At 47.3% G+C, this 16,929-nt stretch overlaps 1 protein-coding gene across 45 annotated transcripts in view; it reads right to left on the reverse strand.

Annotated features, from left to right (window-relative positions):
• Window positions 1-13,470: 13,470 nt before the first annotated feature.
• Window positions 13,471-16,929, reverse strand: part of MTMR3 (myotubularin related protein 3) — a 142,324-nt gene continuing 138,865 nt past the window's right edge. For all 45 annotated transcript variants that reach the window (XM_074004040.1, XM_074004050.1, XM_074004048.1 and 42 more), the window contains one exon: window positions 13,471-15,681. In XM_074004040.1, the coding sequence (XP_073860141.1) occupies window positions 15,510-15,681 (172 nt within the window). In that variant the 3' untranslated portion in view covers window positions 13,471-15,509. The remainder of the gene's footprint in view (window positions 15,682-16,929) is intronic.

Below are 16,929 nucleotides of genomic sequence, written 5' to 3' on the forward strand. Positions count from 1 at the left end.
ACGGGGTGCGAGGGTTTTTTTCATGAAATAACATATATGTAGAAAAGCACATCAAACATATCTGTAGGGGTTGCTGAATTATAAACCCACTACTCCAAGACCTGGAGCATCCCTAGCACTCTAGATCCTCCCCAACCTGTTTTCCACATCCTCCTAGAGACCACCGGGACCTCGGCTTTTGTAGTTACCATGTCCTCACATCCCCAAAGAATAGTTTCGTTTTGCCTGGTTTTGAACTTCTCAAAAATGGAATCATACAGCATATATTTTATTCTTTTTTCTACTCAATATTCTGTGAAATTCATCCATGTGGCTGTATGTAACTACTTTATTGATTCGTTGCTATGTTGTTTGTGGATAACTTTCACAAGTTCCTTATTCCTTGCCCTGTGGATGGACAGTTGTGCTGTTTCTGGCTTGTGCATTTTCCATGACTTAGTGTGAGACTTCTTCTGGATGGCTTGCAGGGGAGTGGGAGTCTGGGCTGGAAGGGAAGGTGGGGGAGCAACAGAAGCAGCCCTGGGCATGGGGGGCACAGCAGGTGGGAGGGATCTGTGGGTCAAGCAGGACTACTGAAGTGCAGAGCAGGGTTGAGGGTACTACAGAGGAAAGGGCCCTGGAGGAATCCTTGGACGTGTGCTCCTACTCTGAGACTGGACGGGGAACGCTCCCCGCAAGGCCATAACCGGGCTGTTTAGTAGGCATGGGCACAGCGTCTCTATCCTCTGGACCTGCCGCCTGACCCCAATTCCCTGTGGGGTATAGACCAGTTATATGCAAGAGAGGCCAGACAAGACAGCTTATTGCAGAATACTGCCCTTGGGACTCAGAGGAAACACTAGAAATTGACCAGGGAGTCAACCTCTGGCGCCACTTCTTTCCCAGGATGGGCATCCATCAAGAGGTTTGTATTTGAGAAGTTCAGGGATCACTGACTGCACATCCAGACACTGGCCCACATGGAGGTAAGGTGGCTGGAGCCCTGAAGGGAGGGGGTCTGCACTGCTGACCACTTGCCTAGATCTCGCCTGTGCTAGAAGCAAGGCCACCCATGGAGCCCATCTCTCAGAGCTCAGCAGCCAAGGGCAGAGCTTCCTATCCTTGCCAGAAAACCTGTCCCTGGCAACACCCCAACCCCAGTATTTCTTGTTGGGGACTGTCCTGGCTGGAGATGGCCAAGAGTCCTTCCCACACTCTGAGAGACCTGACGTATTTCCCTCTTCTCTTGGGTTTGGCAGATATGGGTAAGAGGAGAGATGCTGTTGCCTTGGAGCTGGCAGGTTGTGTGGCAGACAAGCAGGGTTCCCGCCGCCTCCCATGGAGACCACAGGTGAGGTGCTGGGAATCAGTCACAGATGTTCAAGTGCCAGCTTTGGCAGGACCGTTCTTTCTGCTGTAGATCAGCCAGACTTTGAAAACATGATCTACTTCCTCACTGGATCCTCAACAGTCCCCTCAACAGTCCCATGGGCAGATCGGACAAAAATCCCCATAGGTGAGAAATTAAAGCAGAGTAGAGTGGTCAACTCCCACCCCGTAAGTGATTGTAGGCTAGAACACAGGTCTCACAACACTGGGTCAGGGCTTTGCCTGCTGGGTGGCACAGAGCTGTGCACAAGCAGGCACTTGCCTAGGCAGACCCTATGCTCTAGCTTCATCATTTCATGTTTGATTTTCTATAGTGTAATCAGTCACAGGATCATTAACCCCCCTGGTGTCTGCTGCAAATTTATCTTAAGTGCCAATTTGTCCCTGCATTAGAAGGGAAGCTGTTTAGTTGAGGGAGCTCCTCCTGAGAAACAGTGAATTTTATGTTACTTTTTATTTTATTTATTTATTTATTTATTTATTTTTATTTTTATTTATTTATTTACTCTTTATTTTTTTGTTACTTTTTATTTTATTTTATTTTTTTACTTTTTACTTTTTATTTTTATGTTACTTTTTATTTTTTATGTTACTTTTTATTTATTTTACTTTTTATTTTTTATGTTACTTTTTATTTATTTATTTTATATTACTTTTTATTTTTTAACAACATTCTTGTTGCCCAGGCTGGAGTGTAATGATGCGATCTCTGCTCACTACAACCTCCGCCTCCCATGTTCAAGCAATTCTTCTGCCTCAGCCTCCCGAGTAGCTGGGATCACAGGTGCCTGCCACCACGCCCGGCTAATTTTTGTATTTTTAGTAGGGACACGGTTTAACCATGTTGGTCAGGCTGGTCTCGAACTCCTGACCCCAGGTGATCCACCTTCCTCAGCCTCCCAAAATGCCGGGATTACAGGCATGAGCCACCATGCCTGGCTGAAACAGTGAATTTTAGTGAGCAGCTGATTCCTTCTTGCAATGGTGATTGCTTCATGCATGATTTACTGAGTTTTGGAAAGAAACAGTCCTGTGTAAACCCAATGAAACAGCACTAGTACTTTAACATGCAGTGTTCTTTGGAATTGCTCTTGAACTCTTCCCTGCCCTGGTTTAGGCCTTTTATCATGCAGGTGGCCTCTTACCGCTCTTTCCACCTCAACTTGCCTCACCTCCCAGCACACACTTCCAGTCAGCCTGGGCCCAGGAGAGCCTGGGTAGCGCAGCGGTTGAAAGCGTGATCTCAGGAGGCAGAGGGTCCAGATTCAGAAAACCGTGGCTCTGCTGCTTCAACTTTCGGGGTGACCTTGGGCAAGGGGCTTAACAGCTCTACTGGCTCAGTCATATTAGTTTCAAATGAGGCTATGACAGTACCTCGCCAGGTTAACAGGAGAATTAAGTGTGTTATTCGTGGAAAGTACTCGAACAGTCCTAGCCCATAATAAATACTATTATCATCTCGTTCCATTCTCTGTTCAGAAACCTCAAATACCTATAGAATTGGGACCAGTGTTTGGCCTGACATAGGAGACTTTTTTGGCCTAAGCTTTTAACAAATATTTCCTGCCTTTCCTGTTCACTAACCCATGTACTCTGGCTCAGATCCTGAAACCCACCCTCTTGTCTTGACTCACCTTGACCTCATCATATTGCCATGTGTTGATGTCACTGCTATCCCCCCAGGGGCAGGTTCCTTGCTCAGACGTGCATGTACTCTCTTCTTCCTCTGAGCTATAACTCCAACTAGTCAGTATCCAAGTTCCTGTAGCCACTAGTTGTGGAGAAAGCTAAAGTCATCAGACATGAAAAGTATTCTCTACACAACTCAACCACTTAGAAAAATCACTCTCCACTTAAACATCTCTCCCTCCTTAACATACTCTCCATCCACCATAGCCCAACTTTCCTCTCTGTTATGGATTGTGAGATGTTGAAAATACAACAAAACAGGTATCAAAGTACAATTTAAGTTTTGTAAAATATGCAGAATTTCACATAGTTGATGAATGTGGTATTGGCCAAATGCTCAGATGAGTGTAGCCATTGGCAAATAAGGATCTCAGAGAGTAGGTCCATTAACAAATGAAGGGGAAAGTGACATGTCTAACCAATTAGGTGCTTCCTAGGGGGACGATGTGAATATCAAAACTAAAGGATTTAAGAGGGAAACTGAGGAAGCCCTTGACTAACTTTTCCTAAAATGATCCTGTGATTGGTTACACTGTAGAAAATCAAACATGAAATGATGTCCTATTGTGTAATCATATAATTTGGGGAGGGAAATACACCTAAAATATTATTTTTAAGAATTAGCCTGGTCGGGAGTGGTGGCTCATGCCTGTAATCCCAGCACTTTGGGAGGTCAAGGCAGGTAGATCACTTAAGGTGAGAAGTTTGAGACCAGCCTGGCCAACATGGCAAAACCCCACCTCTACTAAAACTACAAAAATTAGCTGGGCGTAGTGGCACATGCCTACAATCCCAGCTACTCAGGAGGCTGAGGCACGAGAATCTCTTGAACCCGGGAGGCAGAGGTTGTAGTGAGCCAAGATCGTGCCACTGCACTCCAGCCTGGCGACAGAGGGAGACTGACCCTGTCTCAATAACAACAACAACAAAGAATTAGCCTATAGTTGCAATTACCTTGTGTTAAAACATACTTTTTAACAAAACAGTGGGAGATACGGGTTAAAGGATACAGCATTTCAGTTAAATAGGATTAGGTGAAAGGGCTCTATTGTACCACAAGGTGACTTAGTTAATAACAATGTATTATATTCTTGAAAATCCCTAAGAGGGTAGATGTTAAGTGTTTCTCATCATAAAAAAAAAGTACGTGAGGTAACGCGTATGTTAATTAGATCAATTTAACCGTTCCACAATGTATACATATTTCAAAACATACTGTATATTATATATAATTTTTGTCAATTCAAAAAAGATACTTATTTCAATAATATTTTCATTTTGCAAGATTAAATTCAGATCAAACCTTTTTCACTATGTGCTGTATGAAATGCTGGTCTCCATTTTCAATGGGCTGTCTCTAAGAGGCTTTTTCAGGTCCTGTTCTTTTTGGATGAGGGTATGTATTTATCTGCCTGATCATCTTCCCTAACAGGCAGCACATTCGTGAGAGCAAACAGTGCCTGAGACAGAAGTGCCATGTCATTTCATGGAATGGTGGAGGGGGACATGTGTGAGTCACCAGTGAAGCCTGTATAGATACTTACCTTCAATGACTTACTACATGAAGGCATCACAGGGCATATCCAGAGCTGTCAGAAGCCAAGACCCCCTCTGTACATATTGGTTACAGTCCTCAGCAATGAGGGGTGACACAGTACCAAGGCAGAACAGGGCAGAGGGTTCCTGAACAGACAGCCAGGCTCTTGCTCTCAGCTTGATCTGGGCTTTTCAGGCATCAGCAGGGCCCTCTGAGGGCATGAGGTGCCTTGGAGGGCAGCAGGGTGACCCGGAAGACATGTGACTGGCATGGGTGATCTGGTAGTCCCAGGTAAGGAGAGGCAGAGGCCCCTCTGCCCTCACCTGGGGCAGCACACAGAAGCCATGCCCAGTGGCTTTGGGTGCTCTGGCCCATTCCTGTCTAACCAAGGTCAGAGCTTCCTACGACTGAGTGTCATAAACAGACTGACGATGGAGCTTCCCCTAGTCCCAGGAAGGGCTGGTGGGGTGTCGGAATTCAATTACAATATGGAAATAAGAGGTGAACTTCCTACTTGGGGTTGAGGGATAGGAGGGCAAACTTGGCATCAGCGTTCACCCCTGCACTAGGTGCTGACTGCATCCTGAAACAGAGGGTAAACGCGAAGAGCAGACGCTGTGGCCTCTCGGTTCAGGGGAAGCCCCAAGGCATCTCTGGCTGACAAGGCTGAGCTCAGTCTTCAGGCCCAGAACTAGTCCCCAGGTTAATGCCACCAAGCTGTGTGGGGGTGCAGGTGAAGCATGGCCACATAGACAGGTCCAGGTGGGGACACCTGATGCTTTCACAGTCTCCCCAGGTGCCTGAAGGAGGCCTCTAGAGACTTAGAACTGTGGTATATAACAGGCCTCCATTTTCAGCACTTTAATTTCTGCACGTCCAAGGAAGCGTGTGTGGAAGGAAGGCAGAGCGCTGAACCTCAGAGCAGTAATGCCGAGGAAGTAGGTGAGAGGGCTGCCTGCAAAGTCTCACAAGCCAATTACAGAGACAGAAGAACCAGCAGGAGGGTTAGCAAGGTTGCAGGTTGCAGAATGGTTGCAAGAAGGAATGCTTTGGAGTGGGTCTAGAGTGTGTGGCTGATCCTTGGGGACACCCAGTGTTGGGACGGCGGGGGGCAGCAGAAGCAGGAGGAGGAGGAAGGGGTGGTGAAACAAAGACCATATAGAGCTGGCCACTCTTTCTATTCGTTTCACAGTGAAGGGAAGGAGCAAGACAGGGTACTTGCTGGAGGCAGAGACTTGAAAGAATTTGCTTTGCAGGTGGAGGACTGGACAGCTTTAGGGACAGAGGAAGGAGCCAGCCAAACAAGGTTGAAAGAAAAAGGCTGAGGCCATGGTGGATGTGTGACAAAGCCCCAGGCCATCTATTCTGGCTGTCATTTTGTCACTTACTGAACCATTTCTGTTCCCTAACTTCGAAAGTGTGAGAATTTCTGGCAGAAGAACCTACACCATGGTTTACTCTGTAACAGACAACAAAAACAAGTAAAGCTTTGTTGCAGAGAATTTTAAAAAACAAAACCAAGACAACTCACTAAAGGTGGTGAGTCAGTTACCTCTCGCAAGTGGGAATTTCACTTGTAATTGTGTACACTTTTTTTTTTCTTGAGACGGTGTCTTGCTCTGTCACCTAGGCTGGAGTGCAGTGGCACGACCTTGGCTCACTGCAACCTCTGCCTCTCAGGTTCAAACGATTCTCCTGCCTCAGCCTCCCGAGTAGCTGGGACTACAGGCGCCGCCACCATGCCTGGCTAATTTTTTGTAGAGTTTCGCCATGTTGGCCAGGCTGGTCTTGAACTCCTGACCTAAAGTGATCCGCCTCCCTCGGCCTTTCAAAATGCTGGGATTACAGGCATGAGCCACTGTGCCCGGCCTTGTGTATATTTTTATATTATGTTAATGAACAGTATATTTTAAAATGCAAAATACAATTGGAAAGTTCTATAGAACCTTTTGTATAGTGAAAACAGCCTCCAAAATGCTTCTGTAAATGAAGAGGTTCACGTACTGGGTTGCTCTAAGTCCCATGCTGTCCCCACTTCTTGGTAGGACAAGGGAGTGCCAGGAGAGCACTTCCTGCAGCACTGCAAGCGCTCAGATGCTAGGGGCTGGCCTGTGCCCACTTCAGCAAAAGGAATGGTGTTTTCTTTTTTCTTTTTTTGACGGAGTCTCACTCTGTGGCCCAGGCTGGAGTATAGTGGCATGATCTCAACTCACTGTGTCCGCCTCTCAGGTTCAAGCAATTCTTCTGCCTCAGCCTCCTGAGTAGCTGGGACTACAGGTGCACGCTGCCACGCCTAGTTACAGCTTTCTTTTGTATTTTAGTAGTGACGGAGTTTCACCGTGTTGCCCAGGCTGGTTTCGAACTCCTGAGCTCAGGCAATCCACCCCGCCTCGGCCTCCCAAAGTGCTGGATTACAGGTGTGAGCCACCGCGCCCAGCTGTGTGCTTCTTTTTCAGAAGGAAAACAATTTCCTTGGAGTCATTCAACACTGGCATCTCCAGCTAGTGCCTGCAGGATGGCCTCTTGGGCATTGCCACCTCCGGTGGCTGCATGGGCCTGACCTGTTTACTGGCCTGAATGTGCAGTGGTGCCCAGGGTCTCCAACGCCAGGAGATCACATTAAAACTATTTGGAAAGGGGAAGAGAAAGTGGGGGTGTGGGACAGGAGGAAGAGCAGCACTACTGGTAACAGCTGTGTCCCCACCTCCACCAAGCTTCCAAGATGTTGGTGCAGCAGGGAGAGGAAGCACTGCTCCGGGGCTTTTCCCCGACTCCTCCCACAGCTTCCCTCCCTGAATCAACCTAAGGAGGGTGCTGCAAGAGGGGCTCTTAGGATGTACATGGTTTCCAGAGGCAGCTGCTCCCTTTTGTGAGTTGTGAAGTATCCTGTCCGTGGATAGGCACTAGCTCAGGCTGCTTAGCCCAGGGAGTGACCTCTCAGCTCCTTGGAGGGATGCTGCTGCTCCAAAAGTAAGGGGGCAGAGAGAGTTCAAGACCATCCCCCTTCTCCCAACCAACTAGGATTCCTCTCCAGGGGTCAGTGGCAACTGTCGAGAGGCATACCATTCTCATGGTTTCCATTTCCATCTCCTCATCCCAGTAAGAGAGGCTGGCAAGCTGACATCTTACTGTCTTTACAACACTAGGAGTCTCTAGTTAGGCAGTAATAAGGCAGCAGCTAACATTACTGAATCCGATGAAAGAGAATGGAAAGAATCAGACCACCCCCAAGGGGCCAGGAGATGCAGGTTATGTCCCAAGGGCTGACAGGGACTTCTAAAGTGTATGCCAGCGGTTATCAGCACTTTCTGGGGGACTTGAAAGAACCTCCAGTTCTAAGGCTTGATCTTCCAACTGGCAAAGTGCAGCAACCACTTACTACTAACTCATGTCTATTTGAACTTGGGTGACATGGTCTTAAATACGTTCGGCAACCTTGGGCTCCTCTGTCATTGAAGAGGGTAGGGAGGGCCATCTGAACTCCAAGGCCTCCACTTCCTCTTCCAACCTTGGGCTCTGGGATTTATTATTAAAGAGATGCTAAGAGCATCATAGCCTGGACCCAGGCCTCTGTGATGCAGAGGTGAGGCCCACCTGGCTCCACCTTCCCCACTCCTCAGCTGTGAAGCTAGTCTGCAGCTTCTGGCTTCATCTTTAGTCATGAACTTAAACTCATCAGTTTAACAAAGTGAGGTCCTGTCTGTCTGCAGGATTGCTGCCATGGCAGGACTCAGGCGTTCTTAGATGCTGCCTCAACCCCAACAGTTTCTCTCCACACTCCCTTCCCATTGGCTCCATACACTCGTACAGCATCGGGGCACATGCAGACCACCATCTGTTTACAAAATGTTAATTTCAAAACAAAACACATATATGAGGCCAGGCACAGTGGTTCACGCTTGTAATCCCAGCACTTTGAGAGGCTGAGGCGGGCAGATCACCTGAAGTCAGGAGTTCAACCAGCCCGGCCAACATGGTAAAGCCCTGTCTCTACAAAAATACAAAAATTAGCTGGACATGATGGCAGGTGCCTGTAATTCCAGCTACTTAGGAGGCTGAGGTGGGAGAATCACTTGAATCTGGGTAGCAAAGGTTGCAGTGAGTCCAGATCACGCCACTGCACTCCAGCCTGGGTAATAAAGTGAGGCACTGTCTCAACATAAAAAAAAATAAAACACATATATGAACTTTAGTTTGTCTTCGGCTAGTGATTCATTTGTAACTTAGTACAAAACTCAGATTGGAATGCTTCAAAAAATGTTTTCCCCGTAAGGTGGAAGCCAGAGCAGGGTCTAGTTTCAACACACAGTGGAATGGAAGTGCTGCCTGGCTCTGATTGTTCCAAATGCCAGCTAGAAGCCAGAGACAGAAATGCTATCTCATTTCATGGGACAGTGGGGAGGAGAGCATTTGCTAGGCCCCCACCTTCCCACTCCATTTATATGCCAAGTGCTCTGCTACAGATGAGGAAATGTCTCCGAGTTCCTCATCATACACCAACGAGCAACTCGGCTGTTGCTGCAGGGCTAGGATCCCACTCCAGGTCTGTGGGCTCTAAAACACAGGTGCTTTCCACCAAACTGGTGGTTTTCAAACCAACTTTTGTGGCAGTGCTTCCGCAGAATTTGTCCTGATGATATTAATAACGTCATAAATATTAACCATCTTTTAAACTATATACACTCAAAGGTTTAAAACACATCCAATGAGGCTGCTTGGGACTTCACTGTAACAGTCTGCATTGCTGTGTGTGTGTGGCCTTTGCAGGGGTCACTGACTGGGAGGGCACTAGCTTAGTGCTGTGATCATTAGGCCCAGGGCCAACTCAATCCTGGTGGCCCTGAGCATAGAGTAATTCTAGTGCTTATAAATCCTTGGGTGTCTCTTATCTGATATATGGACGATAAAGACTGAAAGCAGGTTTTGGATATTCTATTAATCCCTTTTTTCAGGCATCTACTTCAGTTTTGTCAACAAGAGATTGCAGGCAAGCTATGACTACTACCATTTGCAACCACTTACCTATAAAACTCAAATTTTTAAAAATAAAACTCCCCCATATAACTAAAAATCCAGAAATAAATTGGATGCTGGGACAGTTCACAATGAACCTATCTGCACTGATAAAAAATGCTCCCTCCCCGAGCCCACTGATTTAAGATGTTATGACTTAAACTTTGATGATTCATGCTAATAACGTATCATTTGTTTTTGTTTTTATGTATTTGAAAAGTTAAAAAAAACACTGGATTAGACTCACAACATTCTGATTTTGATTAAGAGGGAGAAGGGCTCACAATTCAAGCCTTGTGATGGCAACTACCTTAGCTCCTCACCAAGATTTCAACGAGAACCAATACAGCTATTTACGTAAGGCTTTCTGGAGGCCCAAGAGCACAGGAGGAGGATTAGGAGTCAGGAAAGTATTTTCCCTTTTTTTTTGGGGGGGGGCGGTAGGGGGGTGGGGGACAGTCTCCCTCTGTTGCCCAGGCTGGAGTGCAGTGACGTAATCATGGCTCACCACAGCCTGGAACTCCTAGGCTCAAGAGATCCTCACACCTTAGGCTCCCAAGTAGCTGGGACTACAGGAGTGCACCACATGCTTGGCTGGTTTATTCATATTTTTTGTAGAGACAGGTTTGTTTTATATTTTCTTGTAGAGATGGGTCTCAACATATTGCCCAAGCTGGTCTTGAATTCTTGGGCTCAAGTGATCCTCCCACCTCGGCCTCCCAAAGTGCTGGGATTACAGGGATGAACCACCGTGCCTGGCCAAGAATGACTTTTATTCAAATTTTGCTGTTAACTCATTGGTAATCTGGATGTCTTTGGCCCTCTCTGAGCCTCAGTTTCCTCAATGAAAAAGGAGGAGATTGGATTAGTGATTTTCAGACATTTTATTTTAAGAAACAAAACCTTTCTTCATACCAGATCTTACTTTTAAATCTAATAAAGCTTTAAATGGGTCTGGAGGCTCCCTCTCCCTGATGGCCCCACAGAACAGTATGAAAACCGTGGAAGTAGATGATCTAAGGTCCCTTCCACCTCTAAACATCAGGAATTCATGTACCCTGCCTCTGGAAGACAGAGTGACCCCCCTCACTGTCCCCTCCTCACTGACAGCCCCTCTCCTAAGAGGCTAAGCTGATTTATGATTTATACTCTGCACCTAAGACACTGGATTACAGCGCTGGCAGGAGAACCACAGTGACAACCCAAATCCAGGTGCTCAGCAACTGTTTGTGGGTGAAAATGACGGATTTATTCAACTTAAATGTTCATCGAGGCTACAGCAGAATCAATGCTGTTACAATAGGCAAGCACTACTGTCAGCAGCAACATACTGTTTATTTCTTCAACAGCATCTGAGCCTCATGGGTTATGTTTTCATTAAAAAAAAATCTTATAAGCCAGTTGGGAAGCTGTTAAAGGCCAATTTTTAAATGCCAATGTAAAACAAATTTCACTGAAAATACAATTCAAATACAACTGCTATGAGCACTGTAAGAAAAGCTGACTAGTAACCTAGATATGATAGAAAAGACCTTAAATGGTAAATAAAAGGATAGCAGCATTTAAAAACCTGGTAACTCGCATTTCAGAAGATGCCCTTCCCCTGCCCAGAACTTCATGCCTGTGAACACCTGCCTAGCCTAGGAGAGGCCTGTTCAAGCAGGGAGGCAACTGGTATCTGCACAGAGCATGCAGCAGATGAACTCTACAACAGCCGAGAGGAACGAGGCTTCAGTGCAGTTGTGTGCTGGGGACAGCAGGACTCGTGTTTAAGTGTCAGAGGCTTAGACGGGTCAGCTCTGAATTAGAAGTCTCTCACATATCTGGTCCTGCCCTTGAGAAATCTTGTCAGAAACCTCAACTTAGAACAACTTTCTTGAAAATGTGACTAGAAATTAAACAGCTGGGACTCCTGCCACGTTATACAGAACTCCAAATGGATAGTCACTTTGCTCCACAGCCCAGGGCCCACTTTAAATTCTGCTGTTAGCCCTCACCTCATGCAATCAGGTGGATACAGCTGCAGTCCTCGGGACAGGTCACTTGAACGGGGAGCAGCTAAATGAAATCCTGCACAGCACCTTCAAATCAGCCCTCATTCTTAAAAGATCAACAGAGGTCAGGGCTAGAGTTAACTTCAACAGGCATGGGATCTCCTAGCCTCATGTGCAAGCAGCCAAGTATATCACGATATACCCTTAATTCTCATCTTGATGTTTTTTAACAGCCAGAGATCATTTAACAGGTCCTCCAGCACCTTCTGTTCATTCTCCTTTAGATCTACCACAGTAACATTCTAACTCATATTCTTTGCTAACATGAAAAGAGCATATAAGCAAACTAGAGGAAAACTTTTCTGCACCCCCTCATAGAGAATCTCAGTGGATTAAGGCAGCTGTAACTTGTTTTGGACTGCAGTTACTGAGGCCAATGTATAGAAGAAAGGTAACTAGAGTGCCAGGATAGGAAAGTTCTGAGATGAAGACAACCTGGCAGCTCAGAGTGACAGTTTGTGCCCTGTTGCTTCAGACCAAATTCCCCCTACAGCCTGAAGCAAGCTGGCCTTGCCCACAGAGATCTCCCTTTCTCCATATGCAGCCACCTCTCTCAGGGCAATTCCTTGCCTTGGATCCTCACTGCACCTGCCTCACCAGCATCTTGGCTCTTCATCTTCCTACCATCAGAGAAGTTTTCTATTTAGGAGCTCATAACGGCCTTGCTGGGCCGTGCCAGTGTTTTAATTTGCTGGGGGCTAGCCCACAGGAACAATAGTGGCTGTGTGTAGACACGCTGGCCATGGCACACACTCATGTTTTTCACAATTTCATCTGAATACACAGACTGGGCTCCCTGGCGGAGTGAGGGTGGCTGAGATGGCACCTTCTCCTTCCACAGAAGAATTATTTCTTGTTTTCAAATGCCTGCTGGGTGGCACTTACAGCTTTCATACTAGAACCAGCTTAGCTGGCTTTATGTGTTTGTGTACTTTAGGTAGAAGGTACATTCAGAAAGTGACCCTAGAGAGACTGCCCCAAAGAGTGAAGGCCTCTGGGGAGCTCTGAGCAGGCCACTCTCTGGATCCTAGCCAACTCACCACAGATGCTGGGCTAGTGACTCTGGAGCCAGGCAACCCTCAATACCAACTTTCCCGAGGGAGGAACAGCAGAATATATCTCACCCACAGACCCATGTGATGGAAGGGATGCCCAACAGCGCTGTAGGGGATAGAAAAATCTCTGTGAAGAGCAAGAACTAGTACTGAAGTGACTAGATGCCACAGCCCTGCTGTAAGAGCTAAGGAGCAGAGGTTCCTCTGTGTGGAGAGGGTGGGAAGGAGACCTCTAGTTGACTGCGTAACCCAATCACATCTAATTCCATTTCTGTCCCCAGTTCTCTCTGCCCATCCATAGTCTATCCTTCAAGAACAACAGGCAGAAGCATTTTCTCACCCCTACCCCACACCTCCTTCCACTCCCCCACCGAAGGGGCCAGAGTACTGGCTGCCCTGAAATCAGAGCAGCAGCTAAAAATGGAGCCTAGAGGCGAGAGGTAGTTGTAATGACTACTGATGTGCCACTCTTCAGAGGAGGAGGAACAGCTGCCAGGTCAGACGCCTGACTGCTTTGCCCTCTTTTAGCCTGGGAGATTTTAGGAGCAAAATCACTGAGGAAATGCGTTCAGTGCTTGGACATCATGGTGAGGCTCCTTGACAAGGTCTAGAGATGGAAGGCTATCTGTAGCTTTCCTTTGCCAAAGGTCAGTTTCCCAGCAGGCCCTCAAACACTTCTGTGTAAGAGGGAAAAGGGATGAAGAGGGGATAAACCACAGGGCGAAGAATTAGGAAGTGTTAGCAAATGCCACCATGTGGAACACTCAACTTTATTCACTTTATTTATATATTTAACAATTCTAAAGTATTTACTTCTTGCTTTGACAAAAAATGAAAAATATAGGAGCACTGACTCCTCTTTAGGAGAAAAGGGTTATATGTACAGCTATGGAGAGTTACGGTTCCTCCTTTAACAAAGGAAAATATTAATAAAAAAGTGCTTCATTGATCAAAAAAGAGCTAAGAGCTGCAAGCATTTATTCACACTGTACATCAGACCCAAGAAACCCGTATCATAACCTCTTGGCACCTGTAACTGGGAACTGCACAATCTTCAATTAGACCAACTTTTCCCCTACCTGCACAACCAGATGACACAGAATGTGGTAAAGAACTACACCCTGTTTCACCACACACACACTCTGAGCAACCTGTTGCCACTGGAAGTCAGAGACGTGCTCATATGCTCTGGGCTTTGCCTGAACTGAGAACACCAGGGAAGCCTTCTGGGCTACGCCGTAACACACCCAGGCACGCACAGAAGCCACCTTCCTGAGACACAGCTTGCCCTTGGTCAGGGAACTGCTACCAAAGGAGAAGAGCAATACAGGGCAAGGCCAGAGCTTAAGCATTCCCTGACCTTACCCCTAGTCCTCACCATGATCCACCCTGTCACCAGTTAGCAGCTTTCAGCAGAGCCAAGCATGGCCTCCCCAAGAGGGAGGGCAGGCACAAAAACATGGATGCCAAAATTACAAAGCACAAACCTACCTCTTCTCCAACCTTCCCCACACCCACCTCCACAAATATTCTTGATTTAAGGCTGTTTTCGGACCATATCAAAGCTCACTGAGAAAAGGTGCCCCAAATCTCCTCAAGGCCATGTCACTTCTCTAAGGAACCCTACAAAGTCACCAAGTGGCCCTTCACTGCTGGATAGCAGCCAGACAAGTGCCCACTCAGCCAGCCAGGAGTGGGGAAGGGGGAATGCTCAGCCCTTCTTCCTGTTCCGAGAAGGAGAAAGGCTGATTGTATGAGGACCTGCTCCCTTTTCCAGGGGCTTGTAACTCTAAAGGCTGATTCTACCCCTTAAAGGGAAGATCCATGATTGGTTTGGTTTGGGAATGGGGGATTTCTGGAACCCTGAGTCTGGATTTCCCTGTGCTGGCTGAGGAAGAGATTGTTTAAGGGACCAGGCCCCAGAATGAGGACCCAGGTGTATCTGGGCTCAGGGCAGGCTTTGGCCTTGAGTGCATAACTATTTTGGCCAGTCTGTACTCATGCCTGAGGGTGGGAAGTGCTACACAGCCTGGCCCAGGGAAGCAGCCCCCTGAAAGCAAAGGGGGCCCAAGACAATCTGGGTCAAGTTAAAAATGGAATCCCACGGGGGATAACATGATGGCTACCCAACTCTCAGCCCCTCGCCTGCCTCAAAGGAGCATCCACTTTCCTTTCCCAAAGAGGGGCCTAAGAGGATGCCATTTACCGTGTGCCCCTCCCTCCAAACATCAGCCTCATTTATCCATCTGTGAGAGGACTGGCTCAGCTCCTTGCAGGAGGGAGATGATGCCCAGGGCAGTGCTCTTGGGGAATATGCTTCCAGCCTCCCCAGCAGCAAAGGGTTCCCAACCAGCTCTGATGTGGCAGTGGCGTGAGGAATGGTTGTATGTTAGCACTGGCTTTCTTCCCTGCTCACGGTCTCAGATCCCCATACTCCTGGCTCTGACCACCATCCTCCCACCCAGGAGAAACAAGCCATCCCTCGGTGTCACCTGACAGCAGACAGCAAGCCTGGCAACCCCTGGTCTTCCATCAAAAAAAAATTAAGACAACCAAGGGAGAGTTTCCTTTTTTGAAGGCAAAGAAAGAGGATGGAAAAGGTAGGGAGAGAGTGGTAAGGACAGGAAATAAAAATCAATCTACAATCCAGTGGTGCATCCCAAATTTCTGTCACTCTGTACAGGTGGTTCCATGCCCCCATTCCAAAGTGCACGGGCCTCTTGGTCTGCCCAGGCTGTGTGGGCCTGTCATAGGAACAGCAGCTTGGCCACTGCCCACCCAGGTCACTGAGCTTCAGTTGGAAGTGGCAGCAATGGGCTTATCCAGTTCAAGGTCAATGCTGGAGCTCGTGGGACGTAGGCTGCTATAGCAAGACTTGCATACTCGACTGGGTTCAAAAAGCTGCTGGCTGGGAACTGGAACCTTCTGGTTACAACAACTGGAGCAGAATACGTTCCCACAATTCCTTGAGATGAGAAGAAACAGAACAATGTTAGTTTTGGCCAGCAGGTATGCGGTAGGGAAACCAACTTCAAAAGACAAAGTTTGCTGTGTGTAATTTGCATGTGCTAGAGCTCCTTGAGATCAAATCCTTTCATCTCTCTAGCCCAGGAACAAGCTGGGTAGGGAGGGTGTCCCTACCTAGCAGAGTCACATGTCATTTTCACTTTAGGGACAAGGATACTTGGCTGCCTCACCACTGACTCAAGGGTACCAGGTATACAGAAGAATGCTGCTCAAGAGAGATCTGTGAGAATACATAGGCCTAACAATGGGTTAAGTCCTGATCCAGGAAAACCCAGTGGCCACACCAACCTAGTCAATGCCCCTGTGTAGCTTGTGATCACAAAGGCCAGGCTCCTCAAATGAGAGAAACAACTACCCAGCCTCACTGGGGAGTAAGGAACCTTGCCCAACGGCCACTTCTCCAGAGAATCAAAGGCAGAAACATGGTAGATAGACTGTTGCCATTTTGGACTGCTCTGCTGGCAGCATGCAAAGCCAGGGACAAGCAGCCTGTGATGCATGCTCAGAGGGTGAAAGAGGAGAGATGGGAGGACAAGAACACAGATAAACACACGTGCACACACACCCCCTTATTAGATAGGTGTCAGTCAATTATGGCTCACTCCCCAACCCATGCATCTCCAGGGAAAACCAGAGTTCTACCAGAAGGCCAGAATGCACTCAGGCCCCAGGCCTCCCTCTCCTCCTCCCCTGAAAGCTGGATTCTGAGGCATCTGTGCAGCACAGGCCTGCACCCCCAGACGGATGCCCATCAGAGCCAACAGGAAAGGGAATTGTTTCTGCCCACCTTACAACTCTACTTTTCCTGGGCCCTGAGGTACAAATCAATCCCAATGAGCCTAAGAACAAGAAATCCCAAGAAGCCTGACACAGCCCACCAAAGACTGAGGGAAGGCAGCTTCTTAGCCAGGATCACTAACTTTTCATTTATGCTGTTCGGAACGCAAACCCACTGTTGGATTAAGGATCACTTAGGCACAGGAGAGAAGACTGAAGACCAGTTGGGAACAAAAGAATACCACAAAATGAAAGGGGGGACATGGGGCAATGCAAAGACAGAAAAGAAAAACACAAAATTCATCTTCTAGAATGTTGTAAGTACTTCATAACTAGTTCTAAAAAGCATGAGTCAGCAAAAACCTGTAGTTACACAGAAAAATTTCTGAACAGCTACACTTCTTTAACA

Source organism: Macaca fascicularis, chromosome 10 (assembly GCF_037993035.2).
Source record: "Macaca fascicularis isolate 582-1 chromosome 10, T2T-MFA8v1.1".
NCBI classification, from domain to species: Eukaryota; Metazoa; Chordata; class Mammalia; order Primates; family Cercopithecidae; genus Macaca; species Macaca fascicularis.